At 46.0% G+C, this 24838-nt stretch overlaps 1 protein-coding gene across 1 annotated transcript; it reads left to right on the forward strand.

Annotated features, from left to right (window-relative positions):
* Positions 1–2525: 2525 nt before the first annotated feature.
* On the forward strand, positions 2526–16352 carry CHRNB4 (cholinergic receptor nicotinic beta 4 subunit). Its single transcript, XM_081021564.1, has 6 exons — positions 2526–2799; positions 5492–5637; positions 9098–9142; positions 10124–10233; positions 11487–12462; positions 13983–16352. The coding sequence occupies exons 1-6, from the start codon at positions 2745–2747 to the stop codon at positions 14121–14123; spliced, it is 1473 nt and encodes a 490-aa protein (XP_080877690.1). The 5' UTR covers positions 2526–2744; the 3' UTR covers positions 14124–16352.
* Positions 16353–24838: the final 8486 nt, after the last annotated feature.

The following is a 24838-nucleotide window of genomic DNA, read 5'->3' on the forward strand; positions in this document are numbered from 1 at the left end:
TGTTTCGTTTTAATTTTTTTATTAAATTAACTTATAAACAACGCAAACAAAAAAGAATATATATATATCCTTTGTTTCCCACTCTAATATCAGATTATATAATTTAGATTTTTTTTTCTTGTATTAAATATTTATCAATTTTAGATATTTCTTTTTCAAATGCTATATTTTTATCTTTCGCTAATCTATACTTAATTTGAATATATTGGAGCCAATCACTAATATGAGCTTTAATTTCTGTATAATCCTTTAATTCCAATTCTCCATTTTCTTCCTTTAATACAGTTTTATAAGTAGCCCAATTTTTTTTCATATTTTATTTTTTCACTGCGACAATTTCTGCCGGTGATGCCCACCATGGAGTTTTTGGCTCTAGTAGTCTTTTATATTTCTCCCATATTTTATATATAGACTTTCTGACTATATGCCCTAGGAAGCCTTTATGTACTTTGACTTTCTCATCTATTAGATAGGCATGCCATCCAAATCTCGTCTCTACCCCCTTTAAATCCAATACATCCGAATCGTCTAATTTAATCCATTCTTTTAGCCAGGTCAGACCCACCGCATCATGGTATAACTCCATGTCAGGGAGGCCAAATCCTCCTCTTTCCTTCTTTTCATTATTTTATGTTTTATTCTTGGTTTTTCCCCTGACCACACGAATTTGGCCAAATCTCTTTTCCAATTATTAAAACATTTCTCTCCTCCTAGTATTGGGATACTTTGAAGTAAAAACATCATCCTTGGTAGTATGTTCATCTTTATTACCAATATTTTCCCTATCTGCAGATTTTTAACAGTTTTTTTGGGGGGGGAAATTATGGTTCCCTTGAGTATTTTTGCTTTCTAATGGTTTGGTGGGTTTTAGCTGTGTTTTTGTGTGTTTATTTGTATTTTTGTAAATAATTTAGTCCTTGGTTTTCAAATATTTAACAGAGGTAACATATACTTTACCATATGGCTTTAGCTTATTTTATTGATCATTTTGTTATAAACTCTCTACTTAGAAAGCTTATAAATCTGTCTAAATAAATTAATAAAGCCCTCTTAAAAAGCAAAACAAAACGAGGGCTACCAACAGCTGAGCAGCAACAGCACACCCACCCACCCCCAGAGAGAGAGAGAGAGAGAGAGAGAGAGAGAGAGAGAGAGAGAGAGAGAGAGAGATTTCCACCCATCTTGCAAATTGCCCAGATTTGCTGTGAGATAATACTGGATGGTGGTGATGACTCTTGCCAGGGAAAATGCCCCCCCCCCCCCCGCCGCTTTGGATGGCGCCTGGCTCTCCAAAGCATTTGCAGTCTGCTGCTGACAGAGGGAAGAATAAGATCCTGTCCCAGGGACACAAGGCTGAGTTAGCTCCTCCTGCCACCAGAAACTTTGATTTGTAAGCCAGAAGCTTGCAGGAAGCCTGAGTCAGACAATGCACAAAGGAACTTAACAAAGACACACCGCGAGAGAAAGTGCAAAGTAGCGTAAGATGCAGAGAGAAGGAAGGGGAAGCAGGAGGAAATATGGACCATAGAAAGGGTCAAGGGGGTAGCAGAGCAAGGGATGGAGAAGACATTCAATTCATTTAAAGATTTGGCATTTAAAGCCAAATCTACCAAATTCACACTTTCCAAAACAATATGCAAACCAGAACCCTGCTCTTCTTTGAAATCTGCCCCCTCTGATATTTCTCTGACTGCTCCTCTATGAACCTCATTTCTTGGTAGTGGCTCAGCTGTTCCCCTGGCAAACAGAGAGGCCACATGATGGCAATATGAGAAGGGGAGAAGCACTTTGCACATGGTCAAAGGCACCCTTCTGTCCAGCTTACATGTAGGAGACTGAAGTTGGTGGAGCACAGGAAGCCTCCTGGATCAAACCATTGGCCATGTGCCCCAGCCCTCCCTGCACCAAGGGTGGGGAATCTGTGGCCCTCCAGGTGTTGCTGGATGAGAACTCTACTGGCCCCAGTTGATGGCAGTCAGGCGTCCAAGGGCATCTGCAGGGGCACAGGGGTCCCATTCCTGGTCTGCACTGATGGGCAGCAAACTAGCCAGGGTTTCAGGCAGGGGGTTCTAACAGAAACATAAGAAAAGGCTGCTGGATCAGCCAATGACCTGGCTAGTCAGACATCCTGCACAAAAGCAGCGCTCCGGTATTCCGCTGTAGAGGCACAGCCTAGCCATCATGGCCAGGAGCCATCCCTACCCAGAGGGGCCAGGGATTGAACCCAGGACCTTCTGGATGCCAAGCATGTGCCCCACCCCTGAACCATGAGGCCGCTCTCTCTGCTTTCCTTTCAGCTGAGAGGGTGTGGGTGAGCTGGGGGGGAGGACTGATGCCCACATTTATCCTGCAGTGGTGCTGGGGGCAAGTGCTGCCTGGACACGCACTGCTTTGGCCCACAGTTCTGTCTCCCTCCCCCCCGCTCTATTGCATCTAGCTAATGAACCACCCCTGTAAAGCAAGCTGGTCACATGGCCCATTTGCTCGTCCAGGGCAAGGGCCCGTCGACGTGGCTTCCCCCTTCTTCTCCCCACAAGCGCACATCATGATGCCTCCTGCACATCTCCTGCTCTGGAAGCAGCTGCGGAGAGGGAGGGATCTCGGCTCCCCTGCTGGGTCCTACAGCCTCCCTGCTCGGGGCGCCTCGGGAGCTCCGCGGTGCTTTGCTTTCCCCCCCTGCCTGTCCTGCCCTGACGGCTGAGCCCCCCCTCAGAACAGGGCTCCCCTCCTTTCTTACAACTGCCATGAGGAAGATCAACTGGCTCTCTCTCTTTGCTGGGCTTTCTTTTTATGTCAACGGTGAGTTGCCTTTTCTTTCCAATGCAGCTCCTGCAAAGGGACGGGAGCTTTGGAGCTATTCTTGAAGGCGGGGAGGGGGAGGGAAGCCATTCTTTGGGAAACGAAGGTTCTTCTCTAACTTTCAAGCAGGATTGCTTCTTTGAGGGGGGGGGGCACGAAAGTTGAAGCACAATTTACGCGGAACAGGATTTCGATGGGATCAGGAAGACCGGCATGTAGTACAAACCTGCTTAACTGAGCCGGTGCCAAAGCAGAACGACAAACAAATGTGCCTCGGCTGGGCATTGAGTCGAGGGGAGATGTCAGGAGGGAGTTTCCTGTCACTTTATGGAATTACAGAAGCAAGACGCTCGAGGTCTTGCAACCCTTTTATTTGAGCAAGCGAGAAGCAATTGATCGTTGCGAAAGTGGTAAAAACAAGCCCCCGGCTGAAAATCCGAGCATAGGTGTTTTCCTCCCGCATTGAGATGTCTCCGTAGCATCTCAGTGCAGAGCGGCGTTTAATAGGGTATTACTTTAGCCATGTTGTTCGATAACCCCATCCCAGCCTCCCTCTTTGTTCTACCAGATTCCAAGGGAGCAAACTGCCTCGAATTCACATGCTCTGACTTAACTAGGCGATGGATCTTGCTGTCCTTCCAAAAAAGGAAGGCGTTGTTTCGTTACCCAAGTTGTGCTTCGTTTACTGAATTTATGCACAGGGACTTTTTGTCGATAAAACATCGCATGTGTCTGGAGGGGAGAGTTAAGGCTGAAACAAAAAGAGAAAAAGAACGCTGACTTTTGACCTAAACAAATATCTCTCTGTGTGTTCTGTTTTCGTTTTTTAAAAAATGACTTAGGTTTTTAAAGTGAGGATCCATTAGATCTTACTTGCCTCGGACACGATGCTGACATGATTTTGCTAGAGTGCAGTAGGCAACATTTAGGCAACATGAATAAATCATGTTCTAATAGAGCATCCTGAGAAGCAATAACAATGGCATTCAATAAAGACCTTGAGGCATCTTAAAATTTACATTTCCTCCCTGTTCTTTCCTGACATAGAGAAGGAGAAAGAAAATCTGGAATTACGTAAAGTCTAGCAAAGGATCCTTGCTTGTTGCAAATAGGAATCCTGATCATATAAACATTTGGATTAAGTGAGGGAGAGTGGCATTAGCCAGTCTAAAGTAGAAGACAGAGAAAAGAAGTTGCATGTAGTTTTTGCAATGTTGCAGAGCCTGTAAATGCATTTGCCAACTTCACAAGAAAGAAATTGATTCTGTTTCCAAGGTGGGCATGTGGTTGCTGTATTGACTGAGGTCTAGTGACTCACTTTGAATCCTTAGATAAGTGTATTCTGTGGAACAGAAACTGCTGCATAATTAAACCAGCTGTAGGGGAAACGTATCAGTTAGTTAAGTATCAGTTAGTGATTTTAATTCAGATTTTTAAATGACTGAATTGCTGTGTTTTTAAAATAATTTTTATAGGCCGCTTGAACAGGGTTGGCCCCCCTGGTGACAATGTTAATTGGTTGAATGAAAAGTTGCTAGCCTGTTGTGGTGCAAGGAAACCACCAATCACACATATTGGTTGGTGGTGGTGGGAATAACCAGAGGTTTAGCCATAATTTGTAATCTGACACAGTGATGGCGATAATTTGGGTTATTTTGCTTTCAGAATATAATGTGCCCAGGACTTAATTTATGTCATAGTAGTAGTAGTAGTAGTAATAAGGGGAAGGACCTTAACACTGATTGAAGGAACAACATGAATTTTGGGCACCATTGAGGCGCCAACATAAAAATATATATTCCAAAGCAACCTGCTGCTGACATCTAGTGGCATCTCCCTATTTGCCACAAAATGAGGAGAAAATAGCATTTGGCGGTGGAATAGGATCGGTAGTTTATAAAGAGTCTGGCTCTTAGATTATATTCTCACATGGACCTTGCCTGGATTAGTGCAGTTGGAGTGGGGAAGAGGGCTGAGCAGGTGCTGGTACATTTGAAAGAGAAGAAATTGGCAGGGAAAGGGTAAAGCAGCTGGGGGGGGCAGGCAGGGAGAGGCTTCAGTGGTTGGGGGTATTTTAACAGCAAAGAAGTAGACAGGAAGAGGGCTAAGCAAGTGGGGAAGGATTTGGAATGGAAGACATGAGCGCCCCTTCCCTGGCTGCTTCCAGACTCTAAAGCTCTCTCCCAAGCCTGCGATTCCCATCAAGCTTTCGTTACACGAATTTTCATACAAAATGTTGTTCCACTACCTCAAGGTTATGTTGCTGGGTGTGTGTGTGTGTGTGTGTGTGTGTGTGTGTGTGTGTATCTGTGATGGGGGCGTGTTTTATAGTTTCTTCCCCCATGGTTAAATTTTCTACTCAAAGGCTGTGAAGGAATGAAACTGCCCACCCATTTGATGTGCTTGCTCTTAATTTTAAAATGGTTGCTTTCTGCTTAGAGTCATTCTGCTTTTGAGGCTGTTCTTCCTAGAGGGTTCAAAAAGTCATAGAATAGACCTATAATGAGTCCACCGAGAAACTGAATCCTATTTAGCATGTGGGGGAAGAAACCTAGTTACTATGGGATCTAGAAACGTCACGTAAATCTCCTACCCAATGTGTTTCCAGTCCAATCCTCTCTGAAGTCAAGCAAGAGGAATGGCGGCACAGTGCTGCCATTTTGTGACCTGGTTGCCATTTCCTCTTTTATAGGAAGTGACACAGCTGATGCTGAGGAGAGGCTGATGAACCACCTCCTGAACACATCTCGCTACAACAACTTAATCCGCCCTGCCTTCAACTCCTCACAGCTGGTCGTTATAGAATTGCAGGTTATCCTGGCCCAGCTCATCAATGTGGTGAGTCTGAGCATCCCTTCCATTGCTACTTCCTAGCAAAATCTATGACTGTGTGGGTAACATCATGAGCTTTGGGACTGGACCAGTGCGTGGGAACTCTTCCATGAAGGCCGGCCATGCAGGGTTTGCACACACTGACACTGTTGCCTCCACAACCCTGGAGACGGAGGGTGGGATGGGGTAGGGGGTTCAGTGAAGTCTGGCCACGGTTGGGCTTATTCTCAGAGACCTGTCTGAAGAAGAGAGTTCTTCGCTGACAGTGACGTAGCACCTGAGGTGTCTGCTATTACAGAGATGGGTCTTTCCTTTAACAGACCACTAGGCCCATTCCCATAATCCAGACCCCCTTTTCCTAAACCACTGGGACCCTCCTCCAGATAAGACTCCACTTGGGTCTCATTCCCCGTCCCACTAGCACCATCCCTTGGGTCAGCCTCTTCTGTGAGCACCTCTCACTCGTCTTCCACACTGGACTATCCTCTCCATGGCGTATCCATGGGATTCATGACACCAGTGACCCCAAAAGGTTGGGGACAACATCAGGAGAGCCTGCTGGATCCGGCCCATGGCCCATCTAGCCCAGCATCCTGTTCTCATAGTGTCTGAACAGTTGCCTTTGGGAAACCAGCCAGCAGGATCCGAGCACAAGAGCCTTCTCCCTTCCTGTGGCTTCCAGCAACATGGCTGCCTCCAGCTGTGGACACCTAGGCAGAGGCATCCTGATTGGCAGCTATCAATAACCCCCTCCACCATGAATTCATCTAATTATTATTATTATTTATTGAATTTATATACCACCCTATAGAAGGGAGTCTCAGGGAGGTTCACAGAATAAAATCAAGTTATAAAAACAAACAAAAAATACATAATAAAATTAAAAACAACAACCCAATAGCGCCCCCCCCCCAAGTTTTAAAAGGGCGTAGGATCTGAACCAAAGGCCTGGTTAAAAAGGAACATTTTTATTCCACTTTTAAAGCCATCTAAGATGGTGGCCATCCTCGTTCTGTAGTTTAACTATGTGCTGTGTAAAGAAGAACATCCTTTGATGTGTCCTGACTTAAGCCTTCTTGTGGTTGAGTAGCCGTGTGATAAGAAGCTTGAGTCCCTGGAGATCTGCTGTGAACCAGAGGAGACAATGCCATCCTGAACACAGTAACCTGGGAGTCACTAGCACAGCTGGGGGGGGGGGCGAACTGGGCAACCACTTACCACAGGGGCAGCACTTACCCCGGGGGGTCTGCCGCGTGCCCAAGCCACATGTCTCTCCTGCTGCGCCGCTGCCGGGAATGAGTCTCATTGAATTCTCAGGAAGCTTCCTGCAGCCCTCTGGTATTGTCTGCATATGAAGGCAGGCTGTGCCTGCTAACTTTGCAGCTGATCTCTCCTTTTCTTGGTACAATGACTTGGACTGACAAGAGCACATCCTACTTTGCGGAGTAAAGGCGGCAGCTATGCAGTTTTCCTACCCCCCCCCTTTAGTCACCCACTTTAGTGCTGGATCCCACCCCCAAGAACCCCCCTTTGTCTCTGTGCTCTATGGCTGCCTGGGCTCATGTTGCAAATTGGGGTTCTAGGGGGGCCCCAGCTCTTGACCAGTTGAATGGCAGTGCTGCGTGGAAAGAGATCAGTTCCTCGGTGTGTTAAATGTATAAATTCATCTTGAAAACATTTTATTGGAAGTGAGTGACAGAAAGGAGAGAGACTTTAATCAACTTTAGTGAAATGGCCCATCTGCTTGAACGTCAAGTCCTGCAGCATCTAGGACCCTGAATACTCCCTAAATAAATATTAGAAGGTTCAGGACAGACAAACATCTTCCTGCAGCATGTAGGAAAACTATGGCTTTTGCTCCCACAAGATGCAGTGGTGGACACCAAGTTGTATGGCTTTAAAAGATGGATTGGACAAATTCATGGCAGACTGGGCTATTAATGGCTGCTAACCCATGGCTGGGACGCGGGTGGCGCTGTGGGTTAAACCACAGAGCCTAGGACTTGCCGATCAGAAGGTCGGCGGTTCGAATCCCCGTGACAAGGTGAGCTCCCATTGCTCGGTCCCAGCTCCTGCCAACCTAGCAGTTCGAAAGCACGTCAAAGTGCAAGTAGATCAATACTTCCAGTGGGAAGGTAAACGGCGTTTCCGTGCGCTGCTCTGGTTCGCCAGAAGCGGCTTAGTCATGCTGGCCACATGACCCAGAAGCTGTACGCCGGCTCCCTCGGCCAGTAAAGCGAGATGAGCGCCACAACCCCAGAGTCGGCCACAACTGGACCTAATGGTCAGGGGTCCCTTTACCTAACCCCATGGCTATGTTTTCCTTCTGTTGCTAGTGTGCCTCCTCTGAATACAGGTTGCTGCAGATCACAAGTGGGGAGAGCTCTGCTGCGTTCAGGTCCTGCTTGGATTTCCCTTGGGGGCATCTGACTGGCAAGAAAGAGGATGCTGAACTAGATGGGCTTTGGCGCTTGAGGGTTTTCTTTTCTTCAGAAGAGCCTCAGCTCAGCTGTAGAGCAGAAGGCTCAACCTCCAATGGCATCTCCAGTATTCTGAAACCCTGGAGAGGCCCTGCCCTCAGCAGAGGCAATACTGAGCTCGATGGAGCCCTGAGTCTGATTCAGAATAAAGCAGCTTCATGTGTTCCTGTTCTGTAGGACTCTTCTTGTGCTCCTAGGTTCCCACCCTAGCAGACTCCATCCAGTCCTCCTTCCTTTCCTCCTGGATTTCCCTTCCCCTCTTGTCCCAGGAGAGGTACAAGAGTAGCACAGCAGCACAGCAACTGCCAAAGCCATTCCCTTTTAGGTTGCAACTTGTCCATTAATTTTCCAATTTCTGTGTTGCCATGGGCCTTGTTCTCATTTAAGAAATCTGCCTAGCAAAAGAGCCTGGAGCCTGGTTCATCAGAAAGCTCTCTAATCCAATTTCTCCTCTGTGGTTTATTTCCACCTCCAGCCACTTAGCCTCTTCCAGATGTGCCAAGGCTTACTGCCACATTTATTTTGTAATAATCTGAATAAACTCCACATAGAATCATGTCTGCTTCTAGAAGATTTAATGTCGCCTGGGCCACCCTGGTGCCTTACAGATGTTTTGGACTATGATGCCCATCAATCCCAGAGGTTTAGTTCACAACATCTGGGCCAACATGACAGGCTATGAAGGCCTGCCTTAAAAGGAAACCTTTATTTTAGCATTAACTTTCATGGACGGGATGCAAAAATGCAATTCTGCCTCAGATGAAGTGGCCAGAGTGGTCCATCAAAGCTTGTGCTACAATGCAGGCTGGCCTTCTGAAGTCCCCAAGGGAACTGGAAGACTGACTGCCTTGCTGCTTTCTACCTGAGTGCCCTTCTAGGTTCAGGAGAGAGGATGGAGGGAAGGGTATTCAAGCCTAATGAATGGATCCAATTAAGATACTGTTCGTTACCACATAGATTTTCTGTGTCTTTCTCTTTCTCTTCAGAATGAGCGTGAACAGATCATGACTACCAACGTCTGGCTCAATCAAGTAAGCATCCCGTGGATACATAATTTCTGCTCTATTAATTTACAACCCCATCCTCTCATTATATTGGTATCTGAGAATTTGGAAGGTTGCTATGACGTCCAGCTTGGTTTATTTTTGAAGGCTGCAGTCCTATAACCATTTACCTATAGCCATTTATCATACACACTGTAATTACTCCAGCTCAACTGAGTGCACTTTGAATAGTTGTGAATGGGACGGTGCTCTGAGGAATCACAGTGAATCCTGCAATTATAGATTTACAGGGCTGGGAAGCTGTTTATCTGTCACATTTTGGCACAGATTTCAAGGGTCACAGCATCTGTTCAGCTCCCATCGCATTGTTGTAGATAACTGTTTTTTCTCTCTATTTAAACTAGATAAATGTACAGAGCACTTTTTCCTTCACAGCATATTTGTACGTTTTGGAGGAGAGTGAGTGACTTACTGGTATGTTCTTATAAGTCTTATGTACTGGTACTTATATGCCTACGCAGCCACTTACACCTGTGGAACTGGCCCCACATTTGTAAGAAATCAGTATTTTCGTGTGGCAGCACTGAAAACTCCCTGCATCTTGACATTAGGCAGGTGCCTCCCCCGTACGCCTTCTAAAAATGGGTGGGGGGAGCCTATTGAGACATGTTGAACACTGGCAGGCTTTTTACTTATGTGTTGAATATTTTAAAAAGTTGTAAACAGATTTTAATAAAAATGGTATTTTATTGTTTTATTCTTTTGTAAACTGGTTTTATTACAATCCAGTGCTATATAAATCTTGTAAAATTAACTAAATAAATGATGTTGTTGCAGTAGCAGCTGGAGTGTGTGTGTGTGTGTGTGTGTGTGTGTGCGTGTGTGCGTGCGTGTGTGTGATTCTAATTGTATTTTGTACAAAAAGGCTGCCAAACAATTAACCGTGCAAGTCTGTTGTGCAATGGGAACAGCGACTCAAAGTGTGGGTTGTGTCCTTCTGGCTTCTAGGAATGGACGGACTACCGCTTAGCTTGGGAGCCCTCGGAGTACGAAGGCATCAATAAGCTGAGAATACCAGCTAAGAAAGTCTGGCTCCCCGACATTGTTCTATACAACAAGTAAGTTTGTACGACTCGGCGCTATGAAGGAAATGTCTGACTTAGGACCAGATTCCATCCCTTTTTTAAAAAGAAGCTTTCCTGCCATGGTGGATAGAAAGCCTGAGCCTCCTCTGACACCCCCCCCCCCCCGCAATTCAGGTGGGACCGTGGCGGCCTGGGGGAGGGCCAGGCTCTGCCTCCACTGGCATCTCCCCTGCCTGGAATCCCGGAGAGCCTTTGCTGCCAGTCAGTGTCAACAGTACTGAACTAGATGGACCAATGGTCTGACTCAGTAGAAGTTGCATGTTCAGCTAAGTCGGGTGGGGGGGAGGCTCCTGCCTGCAGGCCGGAGAGCCAGTGTGGTGTAGTGGTGGGAGTGCCACTTCAGGTGCCCTGGAACTACTCTTGAAGGAAGCTTGTTGAGTTGGTCGTCCCACCCACTGGCTGCTGGGCCTAAAATATGTCCCACCCCTGAGCTAAGCCCAATACCTCAAGGACTGCCCCCCCCAGCCCAGCCCTGACCCTCCAGTTGCCACCAGAGGCCCTTCTCCATGCTCCCCCTCCCAGGAGGTCCTGAGGCAACAGCATGAGAACAAGGCCCTTTATGGTGGCTCCCCACTTACAGAATGCTCTCCCCAGGGAAACTTGCCTGGCACCATTGTTACATACCTTTAGGTGCCAGGCAAGACATCTATCCATGGATTTATTTATTTTTTGCATGACAGGTGGAATGTTTTAATCTAGTTTTGAAAAGAAGAAAAAATTGTCTTTTAAATTTTTCCTTTAATGTTGGTTTTAATCTACGTTCGTGTTTGTTTTCTACTTAAAATATTGTAAGTCACTTTGCATTGATAGCTAATTATTATTATTAGTGGCTTTCTTCCTTGACTGTAGAAGCATTGGGATAGCATTGTAATATATTGGTACTGAATCTGGATAAGCAGAAACACCAACTATTTATGGGCACTTTCATGGTCTTTCATTGTCAAAAAGCCCCAATATTTTATTATCAGAATTAGTTTTGAATCATAGACTCATAGAATTGTAGAGTTGGAAGGTACCCTGAGGATCATCTAGTCCAACCCCCGAGATACAGGAATATGCAGCTGGCCCTTACTGGGATCGAACCTTCAACCTTGGGGTTATCAGCACCATGCTCTAACCAACTGAGCTGTCCAGGCTGGTTCAGGTCACAAAAACTGGCTGGCCTTTGCAGCGCTTTGAAACCCACAAGTCCTTTTCTATTGTTACATTTTTCTTGACTCCTTTAGTGCTGATGGAACATATGAAGTCTCTGTTTACACCAACGTAATCGTGAAGAATAACGGGAGCATGTTGTGGCTGCCTCCAGCCATCTACAAGAGCGCCTGCAAAATCGAAGTGAAGCATTTCCCCTTTGACCAACAAAACTGCACCTTGAAGTTCCGGTCATGGACTTACGATCACACCGAAATCGACATGATCCTTAAAACCGGCTCGGCCAGCATGGATGACTTCACACCCAGTGGTGAATGGGACATTGTGGCGCTCCCGGGGCGGCGAACTGAGAACCCCTTGGACCCAAACTACGTGGATGTGACATACGACTTCATCATTAAACGGAAGCCTCTTTTTTACACCATCAACCTCATCATCCCTTGTGTGCTCATAACATCCTTGGCCATCCTCGTCTTCTACCTGCCGTCAGACTGCGGAGAAAAGATGACGCTGTGCATCTCTGTCTTGCTCGCTTTGACTGTGTTCTTGCTCCTGATCTCCAAAATCGTCCCCCCAACATCGCTGGACGTCCCGTTGATTGGGAAGTACCTGATGTTCACAATGGTCCTGGTGACGTTCTCCATTGTGACCAGTGTCTGCGTGCTGAATGTGCACCACAGGTCTCCCAGCACCCATGCGATGCCTCCATGGGTGAAGGTGGTCTTCCTCAAGAGGCTGCCCAACTTCCTGTTCATGAAGCGCCCAGAGAATAACTCCATGAGGCAAAGGCTGTCCGGCAGCAAGAGGAGCAAAGCAGACACGTTTGGCAGCAACCCGTCGGACCTGTATAAGGGCTCCTCCACTTACTTTGTGAACACAGCCTCTGCCAAAAAATACGACCTGAAACTGACGGAAAACCCTGATCACATTGGCAGCCATCAGGATGTCAGGCTACGGTCATCGGCAAAGTTTTCTCCTGAGGTCCAGGAAGCTATTGAGGGAGTCAGTTTCATAGCAGACCACATGAGAAGTGAGGACAACAATGAGACTGTAAGTAGCACAAGGAACCTTCCATTTCCCCACCGCACTTGATCCCACAGTCTCTAGAAATCTCAGGCAATTTGAGGGCCTCTGTCTTATTGGGTGTTCATGATGGTTTGTGTTCATGGCGGTCCTCTTGCCTCTTGGTGCCCCCATAGGTAATCCCACTCCCCTTTGACAGATTCAGGACACACAGCACAGAGTTAAACTATGGAACTCCCTCCTTCAGGAGGGCACCAATTTAGATGGCTTTAAAAGGGGATTAGACCAATTCATGGGGCAGAGGGCTGTAGATGGTTACTGGCCACAAAGCCTATGCTCTGCTTCCACAGTTGGAGACACTAAATGCTTCTGAGTGCCAGACGCTGGAAAGCACAGGACGGGAGAGGACTCTTGTGCTTGGATCCTGCTTGCAGGCTTCCCACTGGAGCATCTGATTGGCTACTGTGAGAACAGGATGCTGGATTAGATGGGCCATGGGCCTGATCCTGCAGGCTTTTCTTATGTTCTCCTAGCAAGGAGCGGCTCTTGCTTTCTCCAGCAGGGGGGCCTCCAGGCTCTTCTTTGGGACCCAGTGGGCTAGAGCTAGAATTAAAAACTTTCATTTTGTTAAGTAAAAAAACATACCTCATCTAGCATGCTGCATTGCAATGGCTACAACAGGCAGAAAAAAATATGTTGGAAGTCATAGATGGACTCACAAGCAATTTGCAAGTGGTCCATGATGGGGTAAAAGTTTGGCCCCAATGGCTTTATTGACCAAATTCAACAAAGCTTTTTTATTGGTTTTGTGGAACTGCCCATTTTAAACAAAGATGGTTGTAGCCATAGGAGCCAACTCCTAGGGGCCATGGGGGCTTCAGCCCCCAAAATGAAATATTTGCCCCCCCCCAAGTTATAGGGTATTCCCATTCGAATGGTGTGGGTGCACTGTGTCATGTGATCGATTATGTGGGGCAGGGCTTACCTGGGCCCCCACAATATTTTATTCAAGTTGGCACCCCTGGTTGTAGCATAAGGATTAGGCCAGCATTCTTCACTGTTGCATCCCCAGATGTTCTTGGATTACAACTCCCATCACCGCCCCTCTTAGCCAAAGGCCAGGAATGATGGGGCCTGTCATCCAACAATGGAGGGTAAAAACAGCCTCCCACCGGAGGGGGCACCTGGAGGAGGAGGAACCACCAGCCATTGAAGCCGTGCAGCGGCCGTATTCAGTCCCACCCCCAGCTCCTCCCAATGTCCTGATGTCACACACATGACATTGCCCCCCCCCCATCACCCTTGTAAGGTGGTCTTCTGGGCTTGAGGCTGAATTAAGCAGTGTGCCTTTCTGAACCTCATATCTTCTGAAGCCTCAGACTGATTCCCAGATTACTTCTTAGCTGGTATTTAAAATTCATCAGTATGAAATGATTGAATGTAAGTTCCATAAACACCATGCAGGGGAGGCACAGTGGGACAGGCACTTGGGCAGTTTATGCAATGGATAAGTCATTAAATTATTTAATTGAGTTTTTCTCTTCTAGGTCATTGAAGACTGGAAATATGTTGCCATGGTAGTGGACAGACTGTTTCTCTGGATATTTGTCTTTGTTTGCGTGGTGGGGACTGTTGGATTATTCCTGCAGCCGCTGTTTCAAAACCACTCTATTGGCGTGAGCCCTTAAACTGGGTAAATCCGAGACCTAGGATTGCTTATTCACTGACCGGGCTGGACTCTCTTTTGAGTTCCACAAGTGTAATGTCAAAGTCCAGTCATTTGAGCAGGATTTATTTATTTATTTTTACTAGGGTGGGGATAACATAAAATCATTATTTGATTTAATCAACTTCTTTAAGGTGGGCTTATATCCCACGTGACACTTTAGCCTGGGTGTTGGCGCTGAGTGAGGTGTTGACGAAAACTGGCAAAAACAATTAGGAAACCATTGTACATTTAACCCCAGTCCCCAAATGCCTGCCCTTACATGGCTTCCAAAATACAATCCAGCCAGGGCTCTGGTAGGCCTCCAGGTCATGAGAGTCCCATGTGTGCTCAGCAGGTAGGGAGAGATCACCCCTCTAGGCATCCTTTAAAGTTGGAACAGTTTCATTTCTTCGGACTTTTCACCAAAATACCCCATCTTCAGTGTTACCTCTTTATTAACTTCATTTAAACAGAGGTTGGGTGCCCATCTGTTAAGGACTCTTTAGCTGTGATTCCTGCATTGTTGAGGGTTGAACTAGATGACCATTGGGATCCCTTTCAACACTATAATTCTGTAAAAACACTTGTTTTCAGCTCACATACATTTATATCTTTTTTCAGCACAATTTCTCTCCCCCACAGTAGGAGCCTAGGAACATGCACAGCCTGTCAAGAACAGGCTTGGTCTGTGTCGTTTGGCAACCTTCTTCAGTAGGAAGTTTGCACTGGGGGCACACACAATGCTAAAGCAAAGCTTATTGTTGCAAAAATGAGTCTAGGCAAGTCTTAGCCTCGTGTGATGCCCTTCCTCTCAGGGTTGAGAGGAGACGATTGGAAGCGCTGGCTTCCGTTTCAGATTCACTACAGCTTGCCATGTTGTCTGAACCTGGCAGAATGCCGCTGGTGCTTTGCAGAAGCAAGCTGGCTTCAAACCATAGTTTAAGAAGCTATCTTGTTTGCACGAATTGAAATTAAGCTCAGTTTAGAGATCAGATGTCCCATTGTGGCTGGGCTGGAGGAGTGGGGAATGGGGAGCACGAGAACTGAAGGCTCACTGCACATCATGGGTCAGCAAACTAAGGCCGATGGGCCGGATCAGGTCCAATTGCCTTCTAAATCCAGCCCTCAGACAGTCCGGGAATCACTGCATGGATTGCTAGCATGCATGTTCTTTCCATCTCCCTCCATCTCCCTCACACGGTGGCGGCGGTGCCTCCTCCCTCCCTCCTCCTGGCTTCTCCCTGCCCTGCCTAGAGGAAGAAGAGGGCTGGGCTTTGCTGGTGCCAGCCCCCCTCTGGAGCCCTTTCGTGCACCACTCACCATCCCTTGCTCACCCCCCCCCAAATATAGTCCGGTCCCCCGCAAGGTCTGAGGGACAGTGGACCAGCCCCCTGCTGAAAAAGTTTGGGGACCCCTGCTGCAGATCATCCTTGTTCTCACCCATACCATTAGGCTGAGTGGGGGGTTTGCCACAGGCAGCAGATGAGATACTGAGGGTAAGAGGTTGGAGGGGGGCTGTATGCAGCCTGCCCTGCGACCCTCATGCTGCCCGCTCACCTGTGCAGAAGCAAGATTCAACTGCTGGTCCAGCTGACTTCAGATGGCAGAATGTGCTCTTGTCCTTCACGTCAGGCAGCAAAATGCCAGGCTGGCACTGACCACAGTTAGCACAGGGCTGGCTAACTGGCACCCCCCGAGATGTCATTGGATTCTAACGCCCATCAGTCTACGCCAGCATAGCCAATGGCCAGAGATGATGGGAGTTGCAGTCCATCAGCTCCTGCAGGCCCAGATTTCCAGATTTCCCTGGTTTACGTCATGTGCAGGTTGAACCAAAGTCTCTTTCAGACCCCAGGGGACGTGGGTGTGTGAATAAATGCCTGAATGCTCCTAGGCTAAAGTCTTAAGGCACTGGGGGTGTCAGCGTAGTCCATAGCATGGAGGGAAATGAGGAAAAAGTGGAAGGCAGGGACAGAAAGTCAGACAGGTGCAGGCATATGTAGTCAAAATAATAAAATAAATAAATCAAGTGGCCGCCATGCAACAGGCTGCAGTTAAAGGTGGGATCCAGGTCTGGAAAAACTGAATTGAATGCAAAATACTTTATTTTGGTCTTTTACAGAAATGGGAGGAGGTATGTTTGGAACTTGCAGATTTTTCTCTGAAGGCACAAAGACAGTCTATTAAAATAGTATTTTACTTAAAACGCTTTCAGAGTGGGAGTCCTCTTTATTTCACAGGGTGCTCTGTTGCTCTGGTGCTTGTTTCCACAAAATGCACCACACCTGACTTATAGTCCTTTCCGGTTTCAGCCAAAACACTGATTGTTCGAAGGCAACAGACTAACACAAAGGAATACCCAAACATGTTGTTATGGGTTTCCTAACTGATTTCTACAGGTGTGGGCTGCCCGAGGCAATACCTGTCCCAGTAATATGTCTCCACCCTTTATGAGAGCTAAGAGCTAGTTGATGGTCTGAGGAGATGACCCATCAGGATTGGTTGGGGGAAACACAAGAAGAACAATAGATTGCAGTAGCAGTGAAACTGATACCGGGCACTTCCAGATGGTGACTGTTTTGCAGGAGTGAAAATTTTAGGCTTGGATTAGGATTGAAGAGTTCTGTTGTCCATGTGTAACAAATTCACTTAAAAAACAGCTGGCATTTTGCAGTTTGGAAAGTGACAGGGGAAATGCATAGAAAAGGATGGGATGAACAAGTGTTTAAGGGGAACATGTGTAAACACCCCAAGAGCAAATGAGGATGAATGCAAGATGAGTGCACATTATTGTATAACCAACCTGCAAACAAACTGGAATGACTGTTCAAAGCTCAGAAGCACAGCAGCCTACTTTCCATGTCATGGTAAAGTACACAAACACACCTTTCTGAGTTGCTGTGGGCAAAGGAAACAAGCCACAGTTCCTGGCTTAGCCAACGAGGGATCCTGGTTTGTTTCACACCAACAAACCATACAAAGCCTTGGCTACAGAACATGGTTCATTGGGAGCAAAGCAAACTGAAAGCCTTGGCTTATGGTTTGTTTCCTCCCAGTAAGAGTGGGAAGAATCAAAGCCGCCAGAGTTGGCACCTTCACCGTAACTGTTAGCTATGTAACCTGCTGTGCCAATGAGGCCAGAGGAACAGAGATCCGAGTTTGGCTTCCGTGAGCATCTTAGGCGCTGGCTTTCTCCACAGATCTGAAGTGAGAGCAATGAGCTTTGGGTGCCGGCTATTTAAGCTATGTGCCTCCATTTACATTCGGACATTACAAAACACCAAATCAGCCTCTGAGCAGTCAGAAAAGTAGGGTGAGCTACTCTGGATAGAAAAGTATTATGTTTGGTTTAATTGATTATTTGGTGAAGGACATATGCCTAAGATCTTGTTTCATTATATCCTTTATTTGTTACGGTGTTTTACGTTTACATTTACATTCCCCACCCATGTATACTGGATACAGCAATATGAGAAAAATGAATGAGATGTTTATGAAATGAGAAGTGGGGTGAAAGTAACAATATTCATAGATATCACACAGACATCATCCTGGTACTGCTCCTGACTTATCGAAGTGGAGAAACATTTCAGAGGCAGCACTACTAGCCACATCACAAAGCTGCATCCTGTTGAGCACAACGGGAGAGAAAGGGGCCCGGGAGGAGCTCCTCAGATGATCTCAGATGATGTGCAGAAGAGGGACTGGTCAGGGTCCTGAAAGCAGCACCAGTTCCTCCATAATCAACACCATCTCATTGGAGCCTCACAAGGCTGTTTCTTGCCAGCAAATTCAGACATCTGTCTCTTTTGCTGACTACATTCCAACTCTCAAATTGTTTCTCAGCATCCCACCGGAGCAGCTAGCTAGTAGCCACCAACCATCAGTGTTCCCTTGAAACATCCTCTAGACAACCCCCATTAAAGAGACATCTCTGGCTATTAGACAAAATGTAACCATCTACAATAGGGATGAGGAATCTGAGGCCTTCCATATGCTGTTAGACTGTAACTCCCACCATCTCTAACCATTGGAACCATCCTTCCAGTAGCACCTTTAAGACCAACTAAGTTAGTTCTTGGTATGAGCTTTCGTGTGCAAGCACACTTCTTCAGTGTATCTGAAGAAGTGTGCTTGCACACGAAAGCTCATACCAAGAACTAACTTAGTTGGTCTTAAAGGTGCTACTGGAAGGATTTTTTTTATTTTGACTATGGCAGACCAACACGGCTACCTATCTGTAACTGGAACCATTGGAACCATCTCCACAAACTCGTGGCAGTGCTGAATGGCACTGAGGGGAGTTTGAATCCAAAAGCCTTGATAGAACAAGAAGTCTTGCTCAGTAAGAATCAGCCTGGGTTCTACAAGTTCTGTCTCACTAAGGTTTTAGACCTTTTTGAAAGTGGCAACAAGCATGTAGACAAGGGCGAACTGGTAGACATTGTGCATTTGGATTAAACAAACAAATGAACACAAAATGTGTATACCAGTCAAACTCATATACCTAATCATAAAAAAACCTCTAAGTGGTTTACATAAAGTGTTTTTCAAAAAGCTTTTGATAAAATCTCACCAAAGGTGTCTGAGCAAGCTTAGCACTAATGGGTTGAAAGTCCTATTATGGACCTTGAGCTTGTCTGGAGGTTCTAGCAGGGGAGTGCAGCTATCGTATACCCTTGACCGAAGAACGGTACACTCCTTCTATCTGGGATGGTTGTCCTCTTCCACCGAGCGTGCAGCTTCGGGAGGGATGCACATGGAGCGGTGAGGGAGGAAGGGGACACCCGCCTAGCCAGCCAGATCAGCCGAATCAACCCTGGCGATCAGTGGGGTGACAGATGTCACAGCGAGATCGCCCTCACATCCCTACTAGCAAAAATAGCAGCGGTAAAAATGAATGTTTTGCCAAAAATGCTCTTCCTTTTTCAGACAGTCCCAGTAATGGTGAAAGATGATTGCCTCAAAAGATGGCAGAAGGAAATTTCCAAGTTTATTGGGGGGGGGGGAGGACAAGAATTAAACATAAGAGAGCCAGCGTGGTGTAGTGATTAAGAGCGGTAGACTCGTTATCTGGGCAACCAGGTTTGCGTCTCCACTCCGCCACATGCAGCTGCTGGGTGACCTTGGGCCAGTCACACTTCTTTGAAGTCTCTCAGCCCCACTCACCTCACAGAGTGTTTGTTGTGGGGGAGGAAGGGAAAGGAGAATGTTAGCCGCTCTGAGACTCCTTCGGGTAGTGATAAAGCAGGATATCAAATCCAAACTCCTCCTCCTCCTCCTCCTCCTCTTCTTCTTCTTCTTCATAAGATACTTACAGATACAAAAGAAAGAGACGGTTTTGCCCTCCCAGACCTTAAATTGTATTATGAGGCTGCATGTTTGGTATGGATCAGGGACTGGATAAAACTGGAAAAGGAAGAAGCATTGGACTTAGAAGGCCACGATAACAGATTTGGATGGCATGCATATTTATGGTATAGGAAAGGAAAAGTACATAAAGGATTTTACAATCATATAATTAGGAAATCATTAATGAGGGTCTGGGAGAGATATAAAGATTTAATAGAACAAAAGACACCTTGGTGGCGCTCACCAATTGAAGCTTTGCTGCTCAAACCACTTGGGGGAAAAGGGAAGTGGCTTACATACAGTGATTTATTAAAAGATGAAGAAGGAAAATGGAAATTAAAAGAGTATGAGGAAATAAAAGATCATTTTCAGAGTTGGTTACATTACAGGCAATTACATGAGATATACAAATAAGATAGCAAGAAAGGATTTAGTTATACCACTTCTAGATTTCAAAAGGAAGTTATAGAAGGAAAAGTGAAGTTGCTGAAGGGTGCATATAGTAAGTATCCTGTCAGAATGGGAAACAAAAGACAAGGAAGTAAAACCGGTCATGATCAAATGGGCACAAGATATAGGACACAACATACAATTTGAGGATTGGGAAAAACTGTGGAAAACAGATTTAAAATTTACAGACTGTTCTCTTCTGAAAGAAAACTATATGAAAATGATGTATATAATACCAGTACAGATAGCAAAAATGTACTAAACCCTGGTGAAACATATGCTGGAAATGTAAAGAAAAGGAAGGGACCTTCTATCATATGTGGTGGGAATGTAGAGAAGTTTAAAATTTTTGGGAAATGATATATAATGAATTGAAGAAAATGTTTAGAATGACATTTGCAAAAAACCAGAAGCATTTTTATTAGGGATTGTAGGACAAGACCTGCCAAAGAAAACAAAGAATCTATTTATGTATGCCACAACAGCGGCAAGAGTCTTGATAGCACAAGGATGGAAGAATGAGGAAACCCTGACAAAAGAACAGTGGCAAGAGAAATTGATGAACTATGCAGAACTGGCTAAATTGACATACAAACTGCGAAATAAGGACAACTGTGACTTCAAAGAAGAATGGGAACTTTTTACAAATTACTTAAAAAAACAACAAAATGAATTGGACTCCATGGCAGGTTTTGAATAAACATGCACAAATGTATTGATGGTTAACATAGTAGACAGATAATGTAAGCATTTATACAATTTTACAGTATGCAGAGAACAATATGTGTTGAGAAATCAGAGAGAGGAGCTGAGAGAAGTCATGGGGGAAGGGAGGGTTTGATGGGGAGGTGGGGGGAAAGGAGGGAAAATAATGAATATGATATGTTTTGATATTTTTATATATTGAAATTGTTAATTATTTTTTTTAAAAAAGGTCCTATTTTGGATCCAAAACAGGAAGCAGAGAGTAGGGAAAATGGAGAGTTCTCAAGATTGGGGATGTATGGTGAAGCACTGGCACCCAAAAGCCAGTGCTTTTTAATTTGTTCAAGAATGAGCAGTGAATTGGCCAATCTTGTTGACAACAATTATTCAAATGTAAAAAAGGATATCGTCAAACAGGCTAACTGGACATTGAAATGGCAGGTGCCGTTCACTGTAAGGAAGTGTAAGTTGATGCAAATTGGGGCAAAAAGGTCTTAACTTCCCATGTATGAGCTGATGGGGTCTGAGCTGGCAGCAACCGACCAGAAATGAGACCCAGGACACAGCAGCTTTGAAAGAGGCAAATTTCGTGCTAGGAATCATTTAGGGAAGGGATTGAGAATAAAACTGCCAGTATCATAACGCCATAGTTCAACTGGGAGGAAAGCACCTTTGTTCATGGAGTGGATTGATAGCAGCAGGTGACAGGCCTTCTAACTGCTGTTCTGCTTCTGAAAGAAGCAAACTTCCATAGCTGGGCTGGTGATGTTGATCACCATGATATGATTGCCCCGTCCTCCCTCCAAGGTCAGCGAAGACTGTGGTGCCTCGAAGATGCATGGTCTTCTTGCTGCAACCTAAGCAGAGGATGGAGGTGCTCACAGCATTAACACCCCAAAATTGTTGCACACCATTCCAATCTTCCAGGGGTTCCAGGCATTTACCCATGGCTTGGGTTCCTTGGAATGAGGGTCAGTAGAGACGGTGGTGAGGGGACGCGGGTGGCGCTGTGGGTAAAACCTCAGTGCCTAGGACTTGCCGATTGCATGGTCGGCGGTTCAAATCCCCGCGGCGGGGTGAGCTCCCGTCGTTCGGTCCCAGCTCCTGCCCACCTAGCAGTTCGAAAGCACCCCTAAGTGCAAGTAGATAAATAGGTACCGCTTTCTAGCGGGAAGGTAAACGGCGTTTCCGTGTGCTGCGCTGGTGCTGGCTCACCAGAGCAGCTTCGTCACGCTGGCCACGTGACCCGGAAGTGTCTGCGGACAGCGCTGGCTCCCGGCCTCTTAAGTGAGATGGGCGCACAACCCTAGAGTCGAACACAACTGGCCCGTACGGGCAGGGGTACCTTTACCTTTACCTTTTTAGAGACGGTGGTGTCCTTAGGATATGTGATTTATTTAAATACTTCTCCCATGGTCCCAGCTTTGTCATCCAGCATGGCTCTGTCTCTCTGGCTTTGTGTGCTCACCCCCCCCCCCCATTCTAAGTACCAGCCAGGGGAAGGGGAGGAGACACACCAGCGCCACGCATTGACCCTCTGGCAAGGAATCTTTAATTAGGCTAAGCATGGTGCTCTGCTATTCTATTCACAACCATTGCCTAGACCAGGCTTCCTCAGCCTCGGCCCTCCAGATGTTTGGAGACTACAATTCCCATCATCCCTGACCACTGGTCCTGCTAGCTAGGGATCATGGGAGTTGTAGGCCAAAAACATCTGGAGGGCCGAGGTTGAGGAAGCCTGGCCTAAACAAAGGGGTGTTGATGGAGTCATTTCAGTTGCAAGCTACAGCCTTTATCTTACAATCGTCCAGCCAGTCCTTTATCAGTACCCTCTGCTCAATAGCTTTTTGCTTTATATTTCTATTTTTATTCTGTATAATTTTCAGAAGTTGTTCTACAACATGGTGTTTTGATACTGTCTTTTTTATTCGTAATAATAATAATAATAATAATAATAATAATAATAATAAATTATTTACAAAAAACCTCCAGTTGCTCAGTTAGCAATGTAATCTTCCACCAGCTTTTAACTCTTACTGGATAGAGGACCCCGAGAACCAGAAAGAGGCTCAGGGATCACACAGGGTTTCCCCACCCGCAAACCTACATCATTATCTTGCCTTGACAGCTTTGGATCCAGCACAGAACAAGTCAAGCCTCTGTCCCCAGCTCTCCCAGCCTCTCTGCCCTTCCAGCTCCCTGAAAAGCCCACCCCAGGCTTTGGTCTTGTTGCTGCTGCTTCACTTTCCTGCGGTTAACTGCAACCCAGCACATCCCTTTGAAGCAAATCAGAGCCCTGAAGTGGTCCCTTGGCCTTTGTCTCCCAAGAACTCGCATGAGTGAGTCTCCTACCTCCCCCAAACTCATAATAGTACTATGGTCACACACACATCTAATGCAGCAGACTCACTCCATTTAATGGAAACGGCCATCAAGTGGGGGGCCCAGACCCTTCGAATATTTTATGGGGAGGGCGAAGGGACCTCAGACCCTAGAAGCCATGACTCCCACCCTACCAAGAATCTTGGGAACCATAGTTTGCCCCTCACAGAGCTACATTTCCCAGCACCATTATTCTTGGGGGAAGCCATGTGCTTTAAATGTATAGTAGGGCCTTAATTGCCCTAATACGTAAGTGGATGAATGAGCCAGTTGTAAATTCTGCTTAAATTCTGCTATGGGTTTTTGTCGACCAGACATTTGCTTTGTAATAAGTGGTTGGCTGGAGATCAGCTGCATGAACTGCATGGCTGGTGTGAGACTGTGTGAGAGTGACACGGGTGTAGCCAAGGGGAGGGGGGGTGTCTGTCCCCCAGTCAAGTAAATAAATATACAGTGGTGCCTCGCAAGACGAAATTAATCCGTTCCGCGAGTCTCTTCGTCTTGCGGTTTTTTCGTCTTGCGGTTTAGCGGCTTAGCGGCTATTAACGGCTTAGCGGCTTTAAGAAAAAGGAAACAAACTCACAAGAACTCGCAAGACGTTTCGTCTTGCGAAGCAAGCCCATAGGGAAATTCGTCTTGCGGAACGACTCAAAAAACGCAAAACCCTTTCATGTAGCGAGTTTTTCGTCTTGCGAGGCATTCGTCTTGCGGGGCACCACTGTACTTAACTAAAAATAGACACTGCAGAAAGATTTTGACAGATTTTTCTGAGCTCTTGGGGTCAAAAGAAACTAATTTAAAACAACTGTTGTTGAGACATTTCATTCCAAATCTGCTAGACAGAGCCAGACAGAGGACGGCGAGAGGTGGGTGTCCTGCCCCCCCCATAGATCCTGGCTGCACCCCTGGAAAATGAGACTTATATCCTGAAGATGTACTTGGGAGAGGGTATGAGGGGAGATGGATATCAGTGCAGCTTCTTTTTTGTTTTTGTTTTTTTGGGTCAGTTGTAAATTATGCTGTTTTGTGGGGTTTTGTTGTATTTTTGCACCTGATTTTTTCTATAATGTATTTGTATGTTTAAGAGAATATTTGTTTTCCTATTCATCATGTTTATTTAAATGCACTTTGTATTTGACCTTCCTCTGTAATGTTTCATTTTGATATTTTGTGATTTTTTTTATTTGATGCTTTAAATTTATCTGTAAACCGATTTGAGGTTATTATTTTCTAAAATATTAAGCATTATGGAAACAATTTAAATAAATTAGTTACATAGTCCATGGAGTTTTCTTGGCAAAGCCATGGTTTTCCCAGTAGTGGTGTATGGAAGTGAGACCTGGACCATAAAGAAGGCTGATCGCCAAAGAATTGATTCTTTTGAATTCTGGTGCTGGAGGAGACTCTTGAGAGTCCCATGGACTGCAAGAAGATCAAATGTATCCATTCTTCAGGAAATCAGCCCTGAGTGCTCACTGGAAGGACAGATCCTGAAGCTGAGGCTCCAATACTTTGGCCACCTCATGAGAAGAGAAGACTCCCTGGAAAAGACCCTGATGTTGGGAAAGATGGAGGGCACAAGAAGAAGGGGACGACGGAGGACGAAATGGTTGGACAGTGTTCTCGAAGCTACCAGCATGACTCTGACCAAACTGCGGGAGGCAGTGGAAGACAGGAGTGCCTCTGGTCCAGGGGGTCACAAAGAGTCGGACACGACTAAACGACTAAACAACAACAGTTACATAGTAACAAAATGGGTCCTGCAGCACATCTAGGAATAACTGTGACTCCTGAGGAGTGTACGGA

This window comes from Podarcis pityusensis (assembly GCF_964106645.2).
Source record: "Podarcis pityusensis genome assembly, chromosome: 9".
NCBI lineage: Eukaryota > Metazoa > Chordata > Lepidosauria > Squamata > Lacertidae > Podarcis > Podarcis pityusensis.